This window comes from Pipistrellus hanaki (assembly GCF_964339955.1).
Source record: "Pipistrellus hanaki genome assembly, chromosome: 16".
NCBI lineage: Eukaryota > Metazoa > Chordata > Mammalia > Chiroptera > Vespertilionidae > Pipistrellus > Pipistrellus hanaki.
Window position 1 is genome coordinate 6,705,280 of NC_140518.1, and position 24,173 is coordinate 6,729,452.

Consider the following 24,173-nt stretch of genomic DNA (forward strand, 5'->3'; position numbering starts at 1 on the left):
TGGGCATCTGCAAAATGGGTATAACCCCACTCGCTCTTGAAGGCTCATGGTGGGGAGTGAATGAGATCATGTTTCTGAAAAGTGTCTAGCACCACCTTGGGCCAGTGTAGGTGCCCAACCAATGCCAGCTCCATCTGACCACAGCCCTGGTCTGACCCTCCATTCCTCACTGCTCCCTGTCCGAACTATGATCCTGGTGAATATCTGTTATTTGGTTGGTTGATATTAACATGGTCATGGGTGGTGCCTACATATCAGGCAACGGCCACTGGGAACCGGGCAGTTTGACTGGTTCCTAAGGGATTTATTCTTCTTTCTGAGAACATGGGTTTGGAAGCCAGAGCTGGACAATGGACCTAGCCAAGGACAAATGGACAGGCAGGAGCTAAGTTTCTCTGTCTTAGCGAGCAGAGCCAGAGTCTTGCCAAGGAGTCAGGGCTGGGAGGCCAGGAAGCAAAAAACGACGGTGTCCCCGGCCTGCCACGCCCGGCAATAAAGGCCAGGGCGTTCGTGAGGCCGGTGCTTTGAAGCCACACAGTGAGGCTCTTACTTCATCAACGCTCAGCACAGACGAGGAGTCCTGAGGTAGGGGGAAGCCTCAGTAAAGACGTTTATGAGGTGAGGGACTCTTCTGAGGAAACATAACAAGCCAAGGGGAAGGGCTTTTGACCATCGCCAAGTAAGTCGGAATAAAAGGGCTGCCTTCCACGTCCACACCCTCCGCAGAAGGAGTATAAAGGCTCCCAGAACGAGGAGACCCACACGCTCCTTGGAGAACCAGGACTCTGTCTTCCGCTGGTGCCTCGCTCCCTCCCAGCGCCATGCCTTACACCTGCTGCCTGCCCAACCTGAGCTGCCGCTCCAGCTGCCCCGCCCGGCCCTGCGTGGCCCCCAGCTGCCACAGCACCCCCCTGCCCGGGGCCTGCAACATCCCCGCCAACGTGGGCAACTGCGGCTGGTTCTGCGAGGGCTCCTTCAATGGCAGCGAGAAGGAGACCATGCAGTTCCTGAATGACCGCCTGGCCAGCTACCTGGAGAAGGTGCGGCAGCTGGAGCGGGAGAACGCGGAGCTGGAGAGCCTCATCCAGGAGCGCTGCCAGCCCCAGGAGCCCCTGATGTGCCCTAGCTACCAGTCCTACTTCCGGACCATCGAGGAGCTGCAGCAGAAGGTGAGGGGTGGGCACTGTGCTGCCCGGGCAGGATGTTGTAGGAGGGGAATGTGAGCTCTGATTCAGAAATAAGACGGGCTCGCGGGGGGCACTGAAACACAGGGGCTCAAGCCTGGCTTTCCCCTTTTGTTTCCTGGAGGCCCGTGTTCTTCCAGGCTCAGGACTGTTAGGTCTGGATATTTGCATAGTGTTAGTCTGTGTGGAGGTAGCAGCACTTTGCATAAATACGCTGTAATTAAAAGCTGCTCTGCATCTGCCAAGCTCCGGAATTACTACCCCGGGGTGAGAGAAAAGACTGGGCCCGAGAACCTTTGGTAAATCGGGACCTTCTGTAAAGACCGGACCATTTTCTCTCTCCTGAGTCTGGACGGCTCTGACCTCTTACTACTGTCCTCTGTGGGACCCTCATCTCTGTGACCTCATTGTCCTGACCTAGATGCCTCTGGGATTCTCCTGCTTATACTGTCCAAAGAGGGCATGCAATGCTCGGCTAGAACCAGAAAATGTGAAAACTGCCTACCAGGCCATGGTGCCAAGGCATCTTGTGTGGCCGGGAGGGCGTGGCTACTTTCCCAACCCAGCCCACGCTCCCAGCTGCAAGTTCATTTACTTATTGATTTTCCCCGCTGGATTGGGAGTTTCTTGAGGGCAGGACCTAGTGCTGACTCATTTTTGTATCCTCAGCTCTTAAAACCACGCCAGACAGATAGTAAGGTTAAAAAATAATAAATGTTATCATTATCAGCTTCTCAGTACTGCTTATTAGGAAAGAAAAAGAAAAATCATTTATCTACTGATACTTTTCTGGATATTCTTTTCAAATTGAACTTCTCAAATAGTTATTGAGCACAGAGATAGCACGTAATAGTCTTATATAAGATCTACTAGGGTTTTCCTCATGTGCTCCTTCCAGAAAGATAAGTTAGTAGGGATTGCCGCTGCTGAAAGTGACCCAGCTCACTCCAGCCCGTGTTCCCAGCTCACTCTAGCACACGTTCCCAGCTCACTCTAGCACATGTTCCCAGCTCTTTCTAACATGTGTTCCCAGCTCACTCTAGCCAGTGTTCCTAGCTCACTCTAACACATGTTCCCAGTTCTCTTTAACACGTGTTCCCAGATCACTCTAGCACATGTTCCCAGCTCTCTCTAACACATGTTCCCAGCTCTCTCTAACACGTGTTCCCAGCTCACTCTAGCACATGTTCCCAGCTCTTTCTAACATGTGTTCCCAGCTCACTCGAGCCAGTGTTCCTAGCTCACTCTAACACATATTCCCAGCTCTCTCTAACACGTGTTCCCAGCTCTCTCTAACATGGGTTCCCAGCTCACTGCACATGTTGGGTCTTCCAGATCCTGTGCGGCAAGTCGGAGAACGCTCGGCTGGTGGTGCAGATCGACAACGCCAAGCTGGCCTCTGACGACTTCAGGACCAAGTGAGTGGCAAGCAGGGCGCTGCCCTCTCTCTGTCCTCTCCGTGCCCTTAGCCTGTGCTCAACACTGACAAACATCAACAGAGTGTTTCCATGCGTGTGTTCCCCAAGGGCTCGAGGCTCAACAGAGCTGAGACCTCTTTTCCTGATTCACCCCCTGCTTCTCTGCAGAAAGTCATCCCCCAACCCAGTGCAGGAGCCTGCTCCCCAATGCTCTCCTCTGCACAGGTGTATTAATTTTGGACATCTTACCATTTTTATGGGCTTTTATCCCTTTAAGTCCACTGGGTCTTTATTTATTAAAAATAATTACAGCCCAGCTGGCGTGGCTCCGGGGTTGAGGGTCGACCTATGAACTAGGAGGTAAGTCACGGTTCAATTCCCGGTCAGGGCATCTGTTCGGGTTGCGGGCTCTATCAATGATTCTCTCTCATCATCAATGTTCCTTTCTCTCCCTCTCCCTTCCTCTCTAAAATCAATAAGAATATATTTTAAAAAATAATCGCCAGGGCATTTATCTCTAGGAGCTACTGCTCGGTGTTAAAAACCTAAATGAAGGAGATGGCTGTACAAAACACCAGCCCCAACTCCCGGTTGCCTGACAAACCAAACCAGAGTCTAGGTCAGGCCTGTGTCCGATGCTCCCGTTACGTATCGCAGGTATGAGACGGAGATGGGCCTGCGGCAGCTGGTGGAGTCGGACATAAACAGCCTGCGCAGGATCCTGGACGAGCTGACCCTGTGCAAGTCCGACTTGGAGGCCCAGGTGGAGTCCCTGAAGGAGGAGCTTCTCTGCCTCAAGCAGAACCACGAGCAGGTGAGGTTTCCCAAGGAGCCACGGGATTGAACTTGCTGCGGCCTGTTTCCAACCCCGAGGGGTGTGTGTGGGAGAGGCTCGGCAGGCTGGGGAATGTGTTTTCCAAACAAAAAGGGGTTTATCGAGAAGGAGTAACCTAAAAATCCCTGGTAGCAGATTAGGACTTTTCTGTTGGAGGCAGGTATGAGAGCGAAGGAAGCTGGCGAGCCCAATAATGAAAGGCCGGCAATTCGGCAGCCTCCTGTGTCCCCGGGTCAGAGCAGGTGTGCGGGGTCTTCTACCCAAATTCTCCACTTAGCAGCTGGAGGGGCCAGGATGAGGCCTCTCGGCACAGCAGAGAGGGCTGAGCTGGAAACGAAGGCGCTCTCTTCCTTCATCTCATTCAGAGCGCTTTCTGCTGGACAGAACTGTCTACAGGAAACACAGAAAACTGCTCACCACCACTGTTTGGTCGCACAATAAAGAAAAACTGATATTACGTGCAAACCTTAAATCTCCAAACAATGGAAATGATGATAGTTGATGTTACTCAGGTGTAATGTGTGCCAATCGTTGTACCAAGTGCTTGAGAACTCCAGAGGTAGAAAGTGGGGCATTTAGAAGCTTCTAGAAGCCATATAGTTAGGGTGAGACCCAATTCAAATCTGCCTGACATCCACCGAAGCCCAAGCACCACACAATGTTGGCTCAGTGAGATGAGCAGGGAAATGACGAGACACTGACTTCCTCCAGCAAGATCTGTGCTGGTAGAATCAACAAATCACCAGTTGACAATGGCAGATTTTGAAGTAAGCAATCTTTAACTCATCTTTAGCCAGACTCTATCCTTTTTATTACCCATGGTTAAGAATCCAACCAGCAAAATCTCTGAACTTGGTGTTTGGGGACCCAGGGTGCAATCTGTGGTCCATTATACTTCACCTTCCGCATGAGGAGTGGTACACTGAACATGAGGGTGGAAAGAGGTCATGGACTTGAAAGCACTTTGTAGAGTGAAATACGCAGATTACTCATGAATATAGAACCCAGTTAATGAGAGGATCAGAGGGAACTGAGCTGTTGAAAGATGATGAATGATCACAAGTTGAACTGCATTCTGAGAGGAGAGGGTCAGGATCCTTTAATTTTTTAAATCATTAAAATGCAATAAAATGCAATAAATCCTTTAATTTTTTAAATCATTAAAATGCAATCAAATATTTTAAATCTTCCACCAGGAAGTCAACACCCTGCGTTGCCAGATTGGAGACCGCCTCAACGTGGAGGTGGACGCTGCCCCCACCGTGGACCTCAACCGCGTGCTCAATGAGACAAGGTGTCAGTACGAGGCCCTGGTGGAGACCAACCGCAGGGACGTGGAGGAATGGTACACCAACCAGGTGGGCATCTCGGCACATGGCCACCCAGAACCTCAGGACCCTTAAGGCAGGGTCTGATCCTGTCTCTTACCTTTGTTGTTTCAGACCCAGGAGCTGAACAAGCAGGTGGTGTCCAGCTCAGAGCAGCTGCAGACCTGCCAGGCGGAGATCATTGAGCTGAGACGCACGGTCAATGCCCTGGAGATCGAGCTGCAGGCCCAGCACAACCTGGTGGGTATTGTTCAGACCTGCTGGTGAGAAAGCAAGGGAATCAGAGTCACCGGGCAGCCCTTTGGGTCACAGTCTCTTTAACACTTTTTTTTTTTTTAAATACATTTTTATTGATTTCAGAGAGGAAGGGAGAGAGAGAAACATCAATGATGAGAGAGAATCATTGATTGGCTGCCTCCTCCATGCCCCCTAATGGGATTGAGCCCGCCACCCAGGCCTGTGCCTTGACTGTGACCTTCTGGTTCATAGGTTGATACTTAACTACTGAGCACCACAGGCTGGGTTTTTCTTTAACTCTCGAAGCTTGTGACTTCTATGGAACCCTCTTGAGGAAGATGCTAAAGGGTGACATTCTTCCTCTCCTCCGCACAGAGGGACTCCCTGGAGAACACGCTGACGGAGACGGAGGCCCGCTACAGCTCCCAGCTGTCCCAGGTGCAGTGCATGATTACCAACGTGGAGTCCCAGCTGGCTGAGATCAGGGGTGACCTGGAGCGGCAGAACCAGGAGTACCAGGTGCTGCTGGACGTCCGGGCCCGGCTGGAGTGTGAGATCAACACGTACCGGGGCCTGCTGGAGAGCGAGGACTGCAAGTGAGTATAAAGCTAGTTATACTTGCCTTGAGGGCACACGAGGTGGCTGGGGGGCGGGAGCTCTCCTTGATGGAAATCATTTTATAACTCCAAGAGTTTGGCTGGCAACAAAGGAAGGAAGCTATACACAAAGTGTGATCAGTATCTTCTAGTTTCTTCGCTCAAGTCACTCTAACTTGCCCCAATGGTTTTGTCTCCAGTCTTCCCTGCAACCCATGTGCTACAACCAATGCATGTGACAAGCCCATTGGACCCTGTGTCTCCAACCCTTGTGGCCCGCGTGTTCGGTGTGGGCCTTGCAGTACCTTTGTGTGCTAGAGGCCCTGGTGCCAGGAGGAGGAGAAGGGCTCCGAAGCCACATCTCAACTCTACTTGGTTCAAACATCTTCAAGAGTGACCACTTAAGATAAAAGAAGAAACTCCTTTCGCGCCAGCTTCTGGGTTTCACCTCTGGGCTCCTGCTGAAATTCCTGGCTTCATTCTTTCCTGTGAGAGATGGCAAAGTCACCTCACTATCTCCATCTTCTGAGACACATAGAGAAATCTATAACAGGATAATATCTATTAGCACAGTGACACATTTACATAATGTGTTATGCTTTCACAGGTACTCATCTAGATGGGACTGTAAAATAAGTTCATTAAATATGATATTGCTGATGGGCACACTATGAAGCTAAACATAATTGGGAGACATTTTCCTTGTCACTCTTTTGGTCTTTGGAGATGAAACAACAGATCCCATGTTAACCTCCTAATAAACTTCTAACCTGGCACAAAAGTGATAACTGTCCTGTCCGTTCATCAATTACAAAGTTGGGTGTCTTGTATAAATAAAAGGTAACCGGTGATCTTCCATCAGATGAAGGGATCATTCACTCTAATATATGGTCCATGACTTCTACTTAAAGAAAAAAAAAAAAAAAAAATCTCCACTGGACACACCCACACATTCTTGTGGAGTTCATGCTTGGGAAGAAGGTGGTGGGAAAGGAATGGCAAATCCACGAGGCTCTCTGCAAACATGTCTGTCAAGCTCTTCAGAGGAACATGTGAGTGAATCACAGAAACAGGTCAACAGCAGGAGGAAGTGGATCTTGAGAGGAAGTCTGTGTTCTCGGCAATGTGAAATATTGTAACCTGGAAAGAACTGGGAAAAATATACTCGGCCAACAATGATCTTCTCCAACTCAATCTCCACGTGTTGGGGAGGTTTTTGTCTACAGCCATCAAGCAGTGGCTATTTTTCATAGTTATGAACATATGCAGAAATATCTTGTACACAGAACCAGACCTTCAAGTCAATGCATTACAAGTCATTAAACCAAAATGTAAAAAAAAAAAAAAAAAAAAGACTCCTTTTCAATCACATTCTCTCACCAAAATGTTATTAATGTTAATATTATCTTTCATATTACTGAATTATGATATATTTTGGGAGTGCCGATATTTATGTCTACTTTATAATAAAAACTAATATAATTTTTAAAGTTTTATCACAGATGACTTAGTCCTTTAAAATTTTTTATTAGTCATGCCTGGTATATATTTAACAACATGCACAATGTTTTACAGATGTAGTATATATACATATTATAAAATGCATAAAAATAAGTAAACATATTACAGGTTTGGACTCAAAATTTTTTTAGTAGGGACATAAAAAGAAGAATGGTGAAACCCAGCAGATTGGTGAGCCCTGTTTTCCCATAACCCCTTGAAAAATTGGGATATGACATAAAGGTGTGGATGGAAATTCTTTGGAACACACATGTCTGACTGAAGAGTTGAAGTCAGACAGTTTTGTTTTGGTCACAAAGATCCTTTTCACGGTGAGAAGGTTGATTGTCCTCACCACTGTGGGAGGGAATCATTCAGTCACTAAGGGCCCCGCATAGAGCAAAATAGCAGTGGATTCGCTTCCTTTGCCTGAGCTGGACCTTCATCCTCCCCTGCCCTTGGACATCATGCCCCTGGTTCTCAGACAGAATCACACCACCAGCTTTCCTGGTTCTCTGACTTGCAGATGGCAGATCAGGGGACTTGTTAGTCTCATAATCACATGGGCCATGTTCCATCATACATCTCATCATATATATCTCCTGTTGGTTCTGTGTCGCTGGAGAACCCCAATGCATGGATGGAGAGTGCCAGGATGGCAGGTAATGGGGTCTGCTCCTTAAACCAGCAGACATCAATCTTTCGGTCCTCACAGACAACCAGTGGTCCAAGATAGAAACATATTATAATATGTGTTTGATAATTTCAGTATCTAAAGTCTCTGTGGTTTGTTTATGCTCTGTTGTTTCTACTGGCTCTCACTCATGGTGCCTCGTTTCCTTGTGTGCTTAGTCATGAGCGACCGTGAGGTATTCATTGCATCAGTCAGGACAGGCAAAGTTACAGTTACCATAGTAACTATCAACTCCTAGGTTTCCCAAATCCTATCACAATAAGAGTTTATGTCTTGTGCATGCTCCAATTCCACCACTGGCCATGAGGAGGCTCTAGTCGTCATACTTACTCAAGAGGCCAGGCTGGCAGTATCTCCGACTCCAGCTACACTTTTACAGATCTGCTTGGGAGGGCGGTCCATTCTGCAATGACTCATAAGCTTTGGTCTTCAGTGAATAACATTCACATGTTATTAAGCAAAGGAAGTCACTTAGTCATGCCAACTTCAAAGGAGGTAGGAAGAGCATTCCTGCCATATTCGTGAAAGGCAGAGAGAGAAACATTTGGTGAGCAACACTGATGGGTACCACCTTCATTTTCCTTGGACTATTTGTGGGACTTCATGGAGGTAGGATAATGGTGTGTCCTTCCAGAAAGGAGTGGCATTTGTTCCTGCCACTGTACTCCAGCACTACCGGTCAGAGGCCTCTTTAAATTCATGGCCTGAATTTTTTCGAATCACGCAGGTAATGTGCAAGACCAGTGCCCTGTGGTAGGTGTGGGTGGGCTGAGGTTATATATGGCTCACCATTACCCCAAGGGTGTGGCCCTTTGGGGGCCCCAGCTTTATGGAGGGGTGGATCTCCTAGGGGGTCTCTACTGTGGATGGGACCTGGACTTTATTTTCTGTTTCTGTAATTCAAATTTGTAAAATTCAGCAAACGCCCTTGAGGAAGAAGCAATTACAGTGCTCAGTTCATCTCTCTGAGCACTTGCCAATTACTTAGTTCTTTGATAATTTCTTGGCAATTTGTACTATCTTCTCAGTTCTTTGATAACTTAAGAAGGCTCAAATTTTTAAAAAGGAAAAACAGAATATTTAGTTATAATGCAGGTTAATTCCAACAACCGAGCCTGCCATGTTATCTGAAACAGAGTCTCAAGCTGTACGGTCCAACTGAGAAGCCACTGGCTACATGTGGCTATTCAATGAAAATAGATAAACGAGTAGACTGTCAAGTTACAGTGGGGACGGGAGGAAGATCTGGGGGAGATAATAGATCAACCGAAGGACTTGTATACATGCATATAAGTGCAACCAATGGACACAAAACTCTGGGGAGGGAGGGGATGTGTGGGAGGGAGGGAGGGGGTAAAAAAAAAAAATCAATAAAATATATTAAAAAAAAAAAAAAAAAAAAAAAAAAGAAAATAGATAAACGTTAAATACAATTAAAAACACGGTTTCTCCATCACATCGGCCACATTGCCAGAGGAGTGGGTGAGAAATAACAGCAGGGATTCAACTCTCTTCCAGTTGACATTTTTGGACTGCCTTGCTGATGAGAGGTCATCTCACATTTCCTTATGATTTTATTTAGCCATTGATTTTGTAACTATGTATGAGTGCCCACCATCCGGTAACCATAGATGTAAACTGGTGAATAAATTAGCAATGCCTCTGTGGTTTGAAACTCGCATTCACTTGACTATATTCTTACTCTAAGACTTACCTTAAGACAAAGAGGCAGTTCCCTCTGGTTCCCTCAAGAAACATAGGCACAGAGGAAGGAGGCTGGGTTTCAGAAGCAGACATATCTGGGTTCAGATCCAAGCCCTGCATCTCCTACCCTGTTTCCCCGAAAATAAGACAATGTCTTATATTAATTTTTTCTCCCAAAGTTGCGCTAGGTCTTATTTTCAGGGGATGTCTTATCTTTCCATGCGCTAGGTCTTATTTTCGGAGGATGTCTTATTTTCGGGGAAACACGGTAGTTAAAGTAGTTGACCTTCATGAGCCTTGGTTTCCTCAAGATGAGGATAATACTTATTGTATATAGTTGTCCTGGATATTAACCAAGAAAACACATAGAAAATGCTTAGTGCATACCTGGCACCATTGGAGGGGCTGATAATGTGCCCCCTTTGCTAAGAGATGGCTGATTGGACACATGATTTCAATCAGTGCCATCTATAATAACAAAAGCGTAATATGCAAATCGACCAAATGGCCAAACAGCAGTATGACTGTCTGGATGTCCTTCCAGATGACCTTCTGGGCAAAGCCCCGGGCTGCGAGGGCCTACCCTTGCACAGATTTTGTGCATCAGGCCTCTAATGTAATATAATAACCTTCTCATATCCAACCAAGTTTTTGTTACATTGCTTCTTGGTGAAGCCAGAATCAGAGCTGATTTTGTGATTGCCTCTAGAACCACCAGAAACTGCATGTGAAATGTCACAGATGGACACTAGAGGCCGCCAGAACAGATGTCAAGCCTAAGTTTCTAATGCCTCCTGCATCTTGTTCTTTATTGCACACCAACCATTAATTTAATATGCACTTGAGTCCCCCAATTAGGAATACCAGGGCATTTTTGTAAAGGAGTATCTGCCACACCTTAAAATAAATTCCTCATGGAGAACAGCATTATTAGTATGTATAAAAAAATGCAACTATAAAAACTAAAAGTTCATCGTTGTCTCATTTGAAGATAATGAAGAAGTTTCAAAGTATAAAAGCAGCAGAAAAAAAATACAGTATACTTTCCTATATAAAAAGCCCTATCCAGGTTGGCTCAGTGGATACAGTGTTGGCCTGCAGACTGAAGGGTCCTGGGTTCTATTCTAGTCAAGGGCACATGTCTGGGTTGTGGGCTAGATCCCCAGTGGGGGGTGTGCAGGAAGCAGTTAAATCAATGATTCTCTGTCATCATTGATGTTTCTATCTCTCTCCCTCTCCCTTCCTCCCTGAAATCAATAAAAGATATGTTAAAAAAAGAACAAAATTCTATGCATAAAAAAAATCATAGATACAGTTAGAAAGAAATGCTACCCTGGCATAAATTTTGCAACATGTGTGAGAGTCAGAAAGGAAAGTTAATATGTGTAGCATGAAATAAGATCTTATAAATAAATTAGAAAAGATGAATAATTTAAGAGAAAATTTGGCATGAATAGACAATTCCCCAAAGAAGAAATAATGGTCTATGAAATAAATGCACTAATAATGAAGTAAGTACAAATAAATACTACAAAGAGATTTAATAATTGGACTATGAATCTTGACAAATCTCTTGAGAAAGAAGCAAGTCAGACAGAAAAAGTCAAGAACCACCTGATTTTACTCCTATGTGGGGTATAAAGCTGAAAGGTAACAACTGAATGAATAAGAAAAGCAAACAAAAACTCATAGACACAGACAACGCATGGTGGCTACTGGAGGAAAGGAGGTGGGTAAAGGGGTCAAATATATGGTGATGGAAGAAGAGTTTACTTTTGGTGACAGGTGCACTAAGCACACACAGATCCCATATCATAGAAACGCACACTTGAAACCTATATAGGGTGTCCCCAAAAAAACTGTATACACACACTTTGAATAACTATAAAGCAGTGTTTATTAAAATACATTTCATTTTCAAAAGTGAGCTATCAAAAAAGAAAATTGAGCTATCACCTGTTAAAGTGTGTATACACTTTTTAAAATATATTTTATTGATTTTTACAGAGAGGAAGGAAGAGGAATAGAGAGTTAGAAACATCCATCAGCTGCCTCCTGCACACTCCCCCCTGGGTATGTATCCGCAACCAAGGTACATGCCTCTGACTGGAATCAAACCTGGAGCCCTTGATAGATGCTCTATCCAATGAGCCAAACCGATTAGGGCATGTATACATTTTTTGGAGATACGTGACATAATCTTATTAACCAATATCACTCCAATAAAATTAATTAAAAAGGAAAAACTGGTATTGGTGAAGGCACTGTGAAATGGATGCAAATGGGGACAATTTTTCTGAAGGATAATTTTAAAATATTTATTCATAGATTTAAAATTATTAACACGCTGAAGATTCAGTAATCACATTTCTAGGAATTTATTTTAGGGAGATAAGAAAGATGCATAAAAGTTCACATTTAAGGAAGTTCACCTCAGTGTATTGCTTTTAATATTGGGAAACTGGAAACAACTTAGATATCCAACAATGGGGCAGGTTTATATCAACATAAAAATATAAATGCCCAAATGTTTATAATATTTAGTAATCAGCACATTTATGAGCATTTTCTCAGGTTAAGTACAATATTCAGTGTATAAATCAATTTACACAGCATGATTCCGATTTTATAAAACTACATGTCAGACCTTAAAATAGTCACTGCTCTTACCTTTCTTCTACCACTTCTTTCACTGCTGCCCATTCCTCACAACTTCAGTGGGGTCTTTCTAATAGTCACCGCCGCCAGGGTAGGGTAATTCCTGTGGAAATGCAGAGAGAATGGTTCAAGTCAACGCTGAGCTTATGCAATCCCAATTAGGCTTTTGTGGTGGAGGAAACTGACAGAGAAGACCTTGAGCCTCCTAGATGGGGTGGCGGATGGATGCAGAATCTGTGGAGAACAGAGAGAACTCAGATATCCCAGCTGGTGCCATCAGAGGGAGGATGGTGGTCGGGAATAAGACAGGACTATGCATATTTCAGTGGATGCCCACCATGAACCAGTGGCCACTCTCTTTTATGCTATGATACTACCCAAACCCCCCCAAACTCAGATACCATGCATATTCATATCAATATTTTATGCAAATATTTAGGAAAAACACTAAAAAGGAAATAAGAAAATTAGGAGTAAACATCATTGTTGTGGGGTTATAGATGATTTTTATTTTCTTATATTTAATCATTTTGTATTTTTCAGAAATTCCACAATAAACAGATATGAAATTTATAATGTAAATATTATAGTAATAATTAGCATTAAAATACAGCACCAAAGGCTAATGTCATCCTAAAAAATATATATTTTTATTGATTTCAAAGATGAAGGGAGAGGGAGAGAGAGACACATCAATGATGAGAGAGAATCATTGATCGGCTGCCGCCTGCATGCCCCACAAACTGGGCATGTGCCCCAACTGGGAATCGAACCGTGAGCCCCTGGTTCATAGGTCGATGCTCAACCCCTGAGCCATGTCACTGGGCCTGAGAACAACTCATAATACAGGCAAATATTTTACCTTCTATTTCATAAAGAATTCCTATCACTCAAAGAAAAAGACCAACAACCCAATAGAAAAATGGACAATAGAAAAGATGATCCACAGAAAAGGGAGCATGAATAGCATTTAAGCATATGAAATATTAATCTTATTCGCAATAACAGAAATGCAAATTAAAACTATTGTAAGATCCTATCTTTTTCCTATCAGATTGTCAAGGTCCAACTCTGATAACACTGTAGGTCGAGCATGAGAAGACAGTACTCTCGCACTTGCTGAGGGGTGCGTAAACTGGTACAACCTGGATGAAGGGTGACCTGGCAACATCCATCAAAATGACAAACACAAAAACTCCCTGACTCAGCAATTTCTATCCCAAGATTGGATGGGAGGGATATATAAAGACAGGCTAAGTTATATAATAGTAAATATTTAAAATAACAAAGTTTATAATAGCACACTATTGGAAATTAGAAACAAATGTCTTTCAATAGAGAATTGGTTAAATAAATGATTGGCACAATAGAATACTATAAAAAACTTTATGTACTGATATGGAATGATTAAGATAATCTTGTTAGGAGGATAAAAAGAGTCAAGAACAGGATGCATATTACGCTACCATTTGTGTAATATACTATGTATAAAAATAGGGATTATATGTACATCTAACTATCTCTTTTTGTATATAAATAATAGCTAATATTTATCAAGCAATATGTGGCCAATCAATGGTTTAAGGTTCAACGTGATGTATCTGCATATACACTAACCCATCTCATCTTCACAGCAGCCCTATGAGATCGGTGCTATTATTATCACAATTTCCACATTCTAGATGAGTGAGTTCAGGTGCAGGGGTTAGAGGGACAGAGGGAGGCGGGGTGAGAGACAGGCCTGGCCGGACACAGAAAGAGAAGGACGACTGTTCACTGCATTCCTTTTGCACGTTGACCATGTGAATGCATCGCCTATTATTAAAGAAGAATGAAAAGAATGCATCTGCTGTGACCGTCGCTGTGTTACTTACCCAGAGGTGTGCATCTGTGGGAGTGGAGTGGGGGAGGAACGCTGGACCAGGAAACAGCCTTCACGGTCAAGTCTATCAGGAATGTGTCCTGCCTGGACCTGCTATCATCGTTTGTATAGAAGAGTGCTTGCGGGTGATGGTCATGGCGGCGTTAAGCTACATCAGGGTTTCCTCACCTGTTGATAATCTGAAACTAACTTCCAAACATATAGCTTCACAAGCTCCCCCAAGCACATGCTCTGATTTAACAGAACTGGGTGCAGGTGGACATCTGTGTTTTCCAGAAGTCCCCACCCTCGCTTAGGTGATTCCGATGGTAAAACCTGGTTTAGAAACCCTGGAACACGTGATCTTTTGGGGTTCCTCCCAGTTCTAACATTCCACATCCCATGAAGTACTGAGGGTTACATCAGATCCAAGTAGCCCATCCTTTCTCGCTGTCTCCGTTCCCCTCACCTCCTGGTTTTCAGGATGTCTAGCCCTTTCTAGGAGCTGCCTTACCTCCAGGCTCGTCTTAAAAAAGGAAAGGAAACTGAAAAGGAGGGACTGTGTCCCTCGATTCAGATCTGCATCCCCACCGCCACCCTCCATCCCCACCTCCCGCTCCAGGTGCTGCCTTCCAGAGGGCTGAGCCCACGGGTTCTAGAGTCGCTATTATCATTCCAAGAGGATGACAGGGTACCGAAGCCCAAACGGAGACAGGAAATTTGACCCATCGCAGAGTTTACACAGGGACCTGCATCTCCTGCAGATTCTAGTCTTCCTGTGGCGTTTTATTCATCCACAGTACTCTGGGTATTGGGTATGCTTAGCTCTCATTCTGACAGATGGTCTTAAAAAAGTGCACAGCATTCCCATTTCAATGTGGTGTTTTGGATGTTCCATGGTCTCCTCTTTTCCTCCCTTCCTCCCTCCATTCCTTCTCCTCCATCTCCTCTTCCTTCATCTCTTCCTACTCCATCTCCTTTTTCATCTCTTCTTCCTCCTCATCTCCTTTTTTTCCAATTCTCCCTTCTCGTCCTCCATCTTCTCCAGCTCCTTCTTCTGCATCTCTTCTTCCTCCTTTTCCTCCTCCTTTTCCTTGTCCTCCATTTCCTCCTTCGTCTTCCTCCATCTCCTCCTTCCTCTTTTTCCATCTCCTCCTTCTTTTCCTCCATCTCTTCCTCCACATCCTCCTCCTTTTCTTTCATCGCCTCCTCTTTCTTTTTCTCCTCCTCCTCCTGCCTGTTCTCCTCTTCCTATTCCTACCAAGGGAAGGCCTAGGCCGGGAGTGGCAGGTTTTGCCCACTGCTCCTTCAGCCCATTTAGAGAGAAGGACGAGTGCTCAGTTCATCCACAGCCAGAGAAACATGGTTCCCCTGCCTTTTGCATTTTATGATGAGTCTCTCTCCGTTTCACGGGGCAGTTATTACTCATGATTGATGGTCACCGAGGAAGCCCAAACAAACGTGAGGCACACTCCACATACCACACACACACACACACACACACACACACACACACACAAATATTTGCCTTGCTCACCGGGGATGAAGATGCCATTTCCAACTGGGAAGAGCTGCACGGCCAGACCTCCTCAGAGGCCTCTGAGCTGCTTTTACAATCTTCTTCTTCCGGGATTAGCAACCATGGCAGAGAGGTTGGCTGCCCACTCGCCACACAAGGCATAGAAGAGGAACCCCCTGCCAGAGCCAGATCTGGGGGGGGGGCTTCCCCTTCCTGGCTCCAGCCCGGCTAATGATGGCTGGCCCCAGTTTGGCCGTGATGACAGGTCTCTCGGAAGGTGTATTTTTACCCTCTGGACAAACAGCCAGTTTGGGAGGAGTGGGGCCTTTTTATGAGTTGAGGTACTCGGGGCTGGAAAATAAACAGGCAGCTAATGAGACCTTCCTCTGGACACCCGGGCACAAATAATAACAAAGGAAACACCTGGCCTGGGGCCCACACCCCAGCGGCGGAGGGGATATAAAAGCCGCCTGCCAGCCGGTGCCGGTCAGACCTGGGGAAGCTCTGGCTGCGGTCCTGACCCTGCGCCCTGACCTGCGGGGACCATGGGGTGCTGCCCGGGGGACTGCTTCGCCTGCTGCGGTGAGGAGCAGGAGTGCTGCGAGACGTGCTGCTGCCAGCCCGGCTGCTGCGGCTCCTGCTGCGGCTGCTGCGGCTCCTGCTGCGGCTGCGGGGGCTCGGGCTGCGGAGGCGGCGGCTGCGGAGGCGGCTGCTGCGGGTCGTCCTGCTGCGGTGGCAACGGCTGCTGCGGTGGTGGCTCCGGCTGCGGTGGCGGCAACGGCTGCGGGGGCGGCTCCGGCTGCGGGGGCGGATGCTGCGGGTCCAGCTGCTGCGGGTCCAGTTGTTGTGGCTCCTCCGGGGGCTGCTGCGGGCCCGTGTGCTGCCAGCCCACGCCCGTCTGCGACACGAAGTGAAGAGCCCCCCGCCCCCTCTCCATGGAGACAGCCCCACGGATCGCGTCCCCCCCACCTCCCTGCTCCGGCCGAGACCCCCTCGTCTCCAGGACATTCCCGGACAGGGTATTGGGAGAGAAGGCTTGTGGATCAGTGCCCATCCTGATGTTTCAAGGCCCTGAGAGCTAGAGCCACGTGCTGGTGAGGAGTGGAAACGGGGTGCCACCCAAAGTGATCCCCAAGGCTGGCTGGACTCTCACGCAGGGACATGGTCACCAGGAGGCCTCCTCTCATTCCAGGTGTCTCTGGGACCGACCCCTCCTCGTCAGCATCCGGAGGCTTTTGGGACGCACGGATTCCTCCTCTCTGTTAACTTCTTAATAAATTCGGGCGCGCTGGCCTCACCACAGCAGTTCTGCCGCCTCTTCCTTCGCCCCCTCCCCGGCACTGGGCCAGAGAAATGTGCTCAGGCCTCCCCCACGGGAGGGCGCTCCTGACAAGCAGTTTGGGGACCACCGACATCAGAGCCCCCGGGGGTAGTTCAGTGGAGATTCTGGAGCCCGCCCTGAGCCAGGCAGAATCAGCATTCCGAGGCGGGCGGCCTGGGAACCTGGGTTTCTAACAAGAGCCCAGGTGTTCTAACGCACTGAGGTCTGAGGACCACACAAGGAGGCTCAAGTTCTATATGCGCTTCGTGAGATTCACTTGAGAAGGCTCTTAAACGCACAGGTCCCTGGGCTTTGCTGCTAGAGGTTTTATCCATTAGCCCTAGGGCGGAGGCCCTGGGAGCTGCATTTTTATTTTTAAAAATATATTTTTATTGGATGTCAGGAAGGGAAAGGGAGAGAGAGAGAGAAATATCAATGATGAGAGAGCATTGGTTGGCTGCCTGCTGCACACCCCCTACCAGGGACTGAGCCCGCAGCGCAGGCCTGTGCCCTGACCTGGCATGGAGCTGTGACCTCCGGATTCACTGAGCCACGCCAGCTGGCGGGGGCCTGCGTTTTTAAAAACTCCCAGGTAAACGCTGAGGCTGGCCAAGTTTAACCTTGAGCAAGGTGCCTGGCTGCCTCCTGCACTGGAGTTCTCCTAGGATGGTTCTGCGGGAGGCTTCAGGTTTGGTCAGAACTTTCTAGCACAGTCAGGGGAGAATACCACTCAGGCTTTAATACTAACATGTATATTTCCAGACTCCTTGCTAAGCATTTATACAAATAAAACTAGGATTATGCTGCTTTTGCTTTTTCGCCTTTATATTTTTTTGTTTCATTTTTTATAAGCTAAGTTGGAGATATAATTTACATGTAATAAATCACTCCCAGTTTAGTGTAGTTCGATGAGATCTTGACAATCCTATGTAATAAAGAGGTAACATGCAAATTGATTCTCACTCCATCATGCTGTCACAAGATGGCTGTGCCCACAGCAGAGGCGGGTTTCCCATAATGAGCTGTAAAGAGCGATCAGCAGGACCTGAGGCTGTGTGGTGCCTGGTCGGGCCGGGGGGACCTGAGGCTGCGCCCCACACCTGGTTGGCCTTGATTGGGAACCCCAAGGCTGTGCCCCACACCCAGCTTGATGGAGGTGGGGCTGGCTGGGGCTGGGTCTCTTGAGATTTCGAGGTGCATGCAGGTGGGCGGGAGACTCTGACAGGTGCCCCAGACTCTGACAGGAGGAAGATTTTCATATACTTTTTACTAATTTTTCTTTCATCTCTGACACTTCTACTATAGAGAAAGGGCAGATAGCAATATTAAAATATTTCTCCTAGTTAATTCCATTTTAATGTGCACAAATTTTGTGTGCCGAGCCACTACTTGTATATAACCATTACTGCACTCAAGATCTAGAATTTTCCATCATCTCTCAAATTCCCCAGTGTCCTTTCACAGGTAGTGTCCCCTCGACCTGACCCTAATCTCAGACAACCATTGATCTGCTTTATGTCACTATAAATTTCACCATTTCTAGAATTTCATATAAATGAAATCATATATTGTGAACTTTTTCACTTAGGAAAACATTTTAAAATATTCATTCATGTTGCTGTAGCTATCATTCCTTTTTATTGAGTGAATAAACTTCATTGTATGAATAAGCTACATTAAAATCATCTACTGATGGACATTAGGGTTGTCTACAGTTCTTTGCTATTATGAATAAAGCTATTATGAATATTCATGTACAAATTTTTGTGTGGACATATATTTTCATTTATTTAGGATAAATTCCTAGGTGTTGGATTGCTAGACAAATGGCAAGTGAATGTTTTACATTATAAAAACCTACCCACCAGTTTTGCAAAGTGGTTGTACCATTTTGTATATCTGGGAGTTCCAATTGCTCGATGTTCTTGCTAATACTTGACATTGTCAGTCTTTTAATGTTTAGCTGTTCTAGCAAGTATCTAATGATAGTTGCTTGTGTTTTCTTTTTCTTTTATTTTTTTGGTATTAAAAATCCCAGTAGTATTTGCAGTATCTTGCTTTGGGAGAGAATTTGAGATTTGGCTCTGCCCAGATTCAGTTTTAGACTCTGTTATTTAGGTCATTGTTTGCTCTGCCTAAAATTGGCCTCTTAAATACTGGCTCTCTAACCCCTAGGACAAAGCCTCAGTCAGAGCAGAAGCATGCCAAAGGGACATGGTGGCCAAGAGGTCAACTGGTCTACATTGTGATTAAGAGAAGCTCATTCTTTCGTTGCTCATGACCATGGCTTCATGGAAGCATGAGTGGAAGGTAGTAATTTCTTTGAATTATTGACAGAGAATTGCTCCTCTTAGTTGTCCTGGAGGTCCTCATTCATCCATTCATTCAACAAATATTAATAGTGAACTGCCTACATACATATCAAACACTGCTCTGGGTGCTGGGTTTACATCAGGGAATAAACAAAATTCTTAACCTCCTAGTGCTTATATGACATCAAGGGAGACAAGAGCTACAAAAGAGAATAAAGTAGGAATGGGCTAGATAGTTAAAAGAGCAGCTTATTCCACTTAGCAGGGAAGGATTCTTGGAGGAGATGACATTCTAGCATAATGAATGATGCTATGCAAGTTTTTCAGCTGAGAGCCTTTATGAGGGATTTTTTTTTGGGGGGGTGGGGGGGAAGGGGCATCTCCATCTGGAATTTTATTGCTGGGTTAGCTGAGGAAGAGAAGGTGGATGGCGAGAAGAACTGAAAATGTGGAGATCAGAGTCTTGGGGTCTTCTCCTTGCCTTATCCTCTGCAAAGCTTTCTAAAATTCTTTTCCTCTATTGCTGAGATCCATCTCAAAGAATGACACTCCCTATACCTAATCTTTCGCTCTCAACCACCAAGTCCTGTAGATTCTGCCTCTTTAAAACATCTTATATCACTCCAGTCCCAAGGCACTGGCTAGTTCACCATGAAGCTTTGGGGTAATTGCCCAGACCTCTAACGGTTGGCCCACTTCCAGACTCACCCTCCTTCTTCAATCCCTTCTCCACAGCCAGAGAGATATTTCCAAAGGGCAGACCTGACCAAGTTACTCCCCTGATTAAAAACTCCAGGTGTCACTATAATCTCCAACTTATTACCATGGTTCATAGGTTTTTTTTTATGATTGAGTGGCTAGTAACCCCTCTAGACCTATCACTATCCTTTCCTGTCCCCTTGAATTTTTCATTTTTCATCTCAGCTATAGAACCATTTGCTGCTCCTCAAATGTATCATGCTCTCTTAAGAAGCCTTCCCTGACTTCCTCAAAACCACATTGCTGTTTTCCTGGGTACCCAAAGAGCACCTGTGCATCCAGGTGTTGTAGCACTTGTACATATATTGTACCATAATTGCTTCTGGAAGTATCTTTCTTCTAAACTTGAGCTCCTTAGGAAATTGCAACTCATTCATTCTGTATTATCACACAAAACCCATTGGCAGCGGGGTTGGTTGGATGAATAAAATTGAAATTAGGCAAATGATTGCATAAATTAATGAATGAAGAGAAGAATGGTGAATGAATAAAAAAATGATTCAGCTTTTCCAAAGATGCCTTTTGTATTGATGTTGAAAGCACATGGCGGAGGCAAGATGGGGCCTCAGTGAGCAAGGATATCAGTCTTTGGTGTTTAGAAGCTTATGGTTTGTTTCCCACATAATGTCTCTCTCAAGCAGTAGCATTGACACAATGCTTTAAGAAGCATTTGTGTTCTTGCCTTTGTTTATAATGTTTTTGTAAACACACACACACACACACACACACACACACAAACAAACAAAAAAACCACACACATCTTTCTCCTTTACCCTTTGGGTCTTGGATGTATCTTTCTTTTAGGAGCTGTTAAAATCACCAAAGGACAATAGAGTATACAGATGTCTTATTAGAAAGTTATCACCTGAAATTTATATGTTAATAACCAATGTTATTCCAATACATTTAATTTTTAAAAATCATCAAATGCAAAAAGACCTCTGGAGGTCTACTGGACGCTTCAGGTGGGGGTGAAGGAAGAAAAAAAAATGAAACAGAAGCAAAATGGCTAGGCCAAGTGCCTTCCAGGGTCAGGTAGAGCCAGCAGTCTGGGGCACAGAACAGGATGAAGGACGGTATGAGGGCAAAGCCTGTGACATGTGGCTTTGTCAAAGGCTCCTGAGAAAGGTCTGTCCAGACAGGATGGTGAAGGGGAAGAAGAGCAGCTCTAGATTAGGAGGCAAGCCATTGGGATCTTTAGTAAGTGACAAACTTGGATTCCAATTCCCTCTTCCTGTTCTTCATCTGTAATGGAAGCAGAAGCCTCCCTAACTCATGGGATTGCTGATGGTTTTAAATAATTCAATGCTATAAAGTGCAGTCATTTGAGATCCATCCCAGATACCCTCTCTTCCACAGAGTTCATCACTGGTCCTCTCACTAATCCCCATGTATGTTGTTAAGTTTATCATTGCATTGCGATGAGTTTGCCTCTACACTTGTCTGCCCACCAGAGAGTGATATCCATGAGAATGAGTGAGTAGGTCTTATGCATGGGCATCCCCTGTATCCAGCTCAGGGCCTGGTTCAGAGGATAAAAGATGGATAAATGATAAGTTCTTTTCTCTCCCTGTTCACGATGCTCAGAGATACCGATCATTGAAGGTGATGACGCTTATTCCAAGATAGCCTATAACTCCCAGGACTCCACATTTAGCAAGTCAATAAACAAACAGCTTCTTTATGGGCAGATAAACAACCTCAGGTCAACAAACCTTGGCATAATAAGATGTTCCTCTGAAAAGTGTCCCAAACAGCAACGAGGAAAAGACGCGGGAGCTCAAAACATCCTATGCCCGTGAAGGGGTATAAAAGACAGGGCCTCAGGGAGCTGTGCCAGTCAGGCAGCCACCTCGCAGCACTCACCAGGGAGCAGAAGCACCTCCATCATGTCTGGAAACTGCTGTTCTAGGAAATGCCCCTCCGTGCCAGCCATCTCTCTCTGCTCCACGGAGGTGAGCTGCAGAGGGCCCATCTGCTTGCCCAGCTCCTGCCAGAGCCAGACGTGGCAACTGATGACCTGTCAAGATGGCTGCGGAGCCTCCAGCTGTGGCCCACAGTGCTGTCAGCCCTGCTGTTCCATGAGCAGCTGTGGCCAACCCGTGTGCTGCGAGGCCACCATGTGTGATCCCTGTAGTTCTGTGAGCAGCTGTGCCCAACCTGTATGTTGTGAGGCCACCACATGTGAGCCCTCTTGCTCCGTGAGCAGTTGCTGCCAACCTGTGTGCTGTGAGACTGCTTCCTGCCAAGCGGTCCTCTGTATGCCCACGCCCTGCCAGCCCATCGTCTGCAAGCCGAGCTGCTGCCAGCCAGTCGTTTGTGAGCCCAGCTGCTGTCCGGCTGTCTGCACTGTGCCTAGCTCTTGCCAACCAGTGGTCTGTGAACCTGCTTGCTGTCAGCCAGTGTGCCCCACACCCAGCTGCTGCCAATCCGACTGCTCTGCGGGCAATAGCTGCCAGGCTTCTTGCTGTGAGTCCAGTCCCTGTGAGCCATCCTGCTCCGAGCCCAGCATCTGCCAGCCATCTCCCTGTGTGGCTCTGGTCTATGAGCCAGTTTGCCTTCGCCCTGCCTGCTGTGTTCCGAGCCCTTGGGAACCACCTTGTGCCTCTAGCACTTGCCAAGAGCCCTCGTGTTGTGTCCCCAGCATCTGCCAACCCATCTGCTCGGAGCCCAATCCCTGCTCACCCAGTGTCTGTGTGCCCCGACCATACCAACCTGCTTGCTACATAGTCCAGCGCCCTCAGTCCATCTGCTGTGAGCCTATTTCCTGCCCATCTACTTCCTGCCAGCCTCTCTGCTGCCGCCCGGGGTCTTCTGCATCTGCCATCTGCCAACCAACTTGCCCTCGGACTTTCTACATACCTAGCTCCTGCAAACCGTCTTGCACGACTTCAGTCCCCTACCGCCCCATCTACCGCTCAATCTACCCTGGACCCTTCACCTGCAGGCAGCCCTATGTGACGTCCATCTCCTACCGCCCTGCCTGCTACCGCCCTGCCTGCTACCGCTCTTGTTACTCCATCCTGGGTCGCCCGACCTACATCACTTCAATCTCCTATCGCCCGGTGAGCTCCTGCCTGCCTTGTGCTAATTCCTGCAAACGGGATTGCAAAAAGTCCACTTCCAGTCAATCAGATTGTGCTGACTCCAATCCCTGCAAGGTGGAAGTCTCAGATGACAATCCCTGCCAGCCCACGGAGACCAAAGTCAGCAGCCCAACCACCCGTGAGGCCACAGCCAGCCAGCCTGCTGCCACCAAGCCTGCCAACTGCTAAACGGGCCTCAGCCCACCAATGCCTGCAAAGCAAACCTCCGACCAGAGAGGAAGCTTGACTGCCCTCCCCGAAGCGCAGCACGACGTAGCTAGAATCTTTTTCTTTCTGCAGCACCACTCACCATCTGCCTATGTTTCAAGTAACTCTTCAGAAAGGACAGTACCTGAATGGCCCACATGAAGGCCTCGTGGGCACTGAGAGGACACTCTGGGTGCCTGTCCGCTGCTGTCATCGAGCTGTGCCACATGATCTCTTTCCTGGCTACATTTCTGCCAGTCCTCCTGCCTCTGCTCCCCTGCTATCTGTGCTCATGCTCCTTGGGGGCCTCCTCAGTGAGAGAAGGGTACTTAATTGTCCAATAAACATGGCTACGTTGAAGCGACATGCTGTTCTCACCTCTCTCTTGTTAACGCCATCACCCCATCAGCTGACCTGCCTCGTCTTTGAGAGCAGCTTCATCCATCCATCCATCCATCCATCCAACAAGGTTCATTAGAGACTGTGAGGTGCCAGGCTCTAGGTTAGGCTTTAGGAATGAGACGACCAAAGTCTCAGTCCCTGCTCTCAGAGGAGCTCACTCCAGCAGGAAGACAGATGGCCAGAGAGACAATGAACTAAACTTCACTGTGCTAAATGCTGGAATAGAGGCAAGCACGGGCACTGTGAACTCAGCAGGGTGTTAGGGGGAGCAAAGGGGTGATTCTTGGGGACTCTGATACTGAAGCTTTGTCTTTCAGCACAAATAGGAGCTGAGAATTTAGAAACTAGGAAGGAAGGGTTTTCTAGGCAGAGGAAGCACACTCATGAATATGCCTGTGAGCACACTGTTCACTAGGCGAGGCCTGGGCAAAGGTGTGCTCAGAGGAGTGGTGAGCTCTGAGGTCAGGTAAGCAGACCAGGAGCTGCTCTTGTCAGGCCTTGTATGCTGGAGAGAGGGACTTGGATGTGGTGCAGGGCATTACTTGCATAATT

The 24,173-nt window shown here is 46.7% G+C and overlaps 3 protein-coding genes across 3 annotated transcripts; all 3 read left to right on the forward strand.

The window, feature by feature from the left end:
• Nucleotides 1-821: 821 nt before the first annotated feature.
• LOC311611489 (keratin, type I cuticular Ha3-I) lies at nt 822-5,916 on the forward strand (the record flags this gene model as incomplete). Its single annotated transcript, XM_084863733.1, has 7 exons — nt 822-1,169; nt 2,520-2,602; nt 3,260-3,416; nt 4,634-4,795; nt 4,880-5,005; nt 5,378-5,598; nt 5,799-5,916. The coding sequence occupies 7 exons, from the start codon at nt 822-824 to the stop codon at nt 5,914-5,916; spliced, it is 1,215 nt and encodes a 404-aa protein (XP_084719859.1).
• A 10,121-nt stretch (nt 5,917-16,037) lies between these two features.
• Nucleotides 16,038-16,449, forward strand: KRTAP17-1 (keratin associated protein 17-1). Its single transcript, XM_084863749.1, has one exon. It carries the CDS (start codon nt 16,080-16,082, stop codon nt 16,446-16,448), a length of 369 nt encoding a protein of 122 aa, XP_084719875.1. The 5' UTR covers nt 16,038-16,079; the 3' UTR covers nt 16,449.
• Nucleotides 16,450-21,815: 5,366 nt separating this feature from the next.
• Nucleotides 21,816-23,201, forward strand: KRTAP16-1 (keratin associated protein 16-1; the record flags this gene model as incomplete). The annotated part of the gene is made up of 1 exon (XM_084863713.1): nt 21,816-23,201. One exon carries the CDS (start codon nt 21,816-21,818, stop codon nt 23,199-23,201), a length of 1,386 nt encoding a protein of 461 aa, XP_084719839.1.
• Between the last annotated feature and the right edge of the window lie 972 nt (nt 23,202-24,173).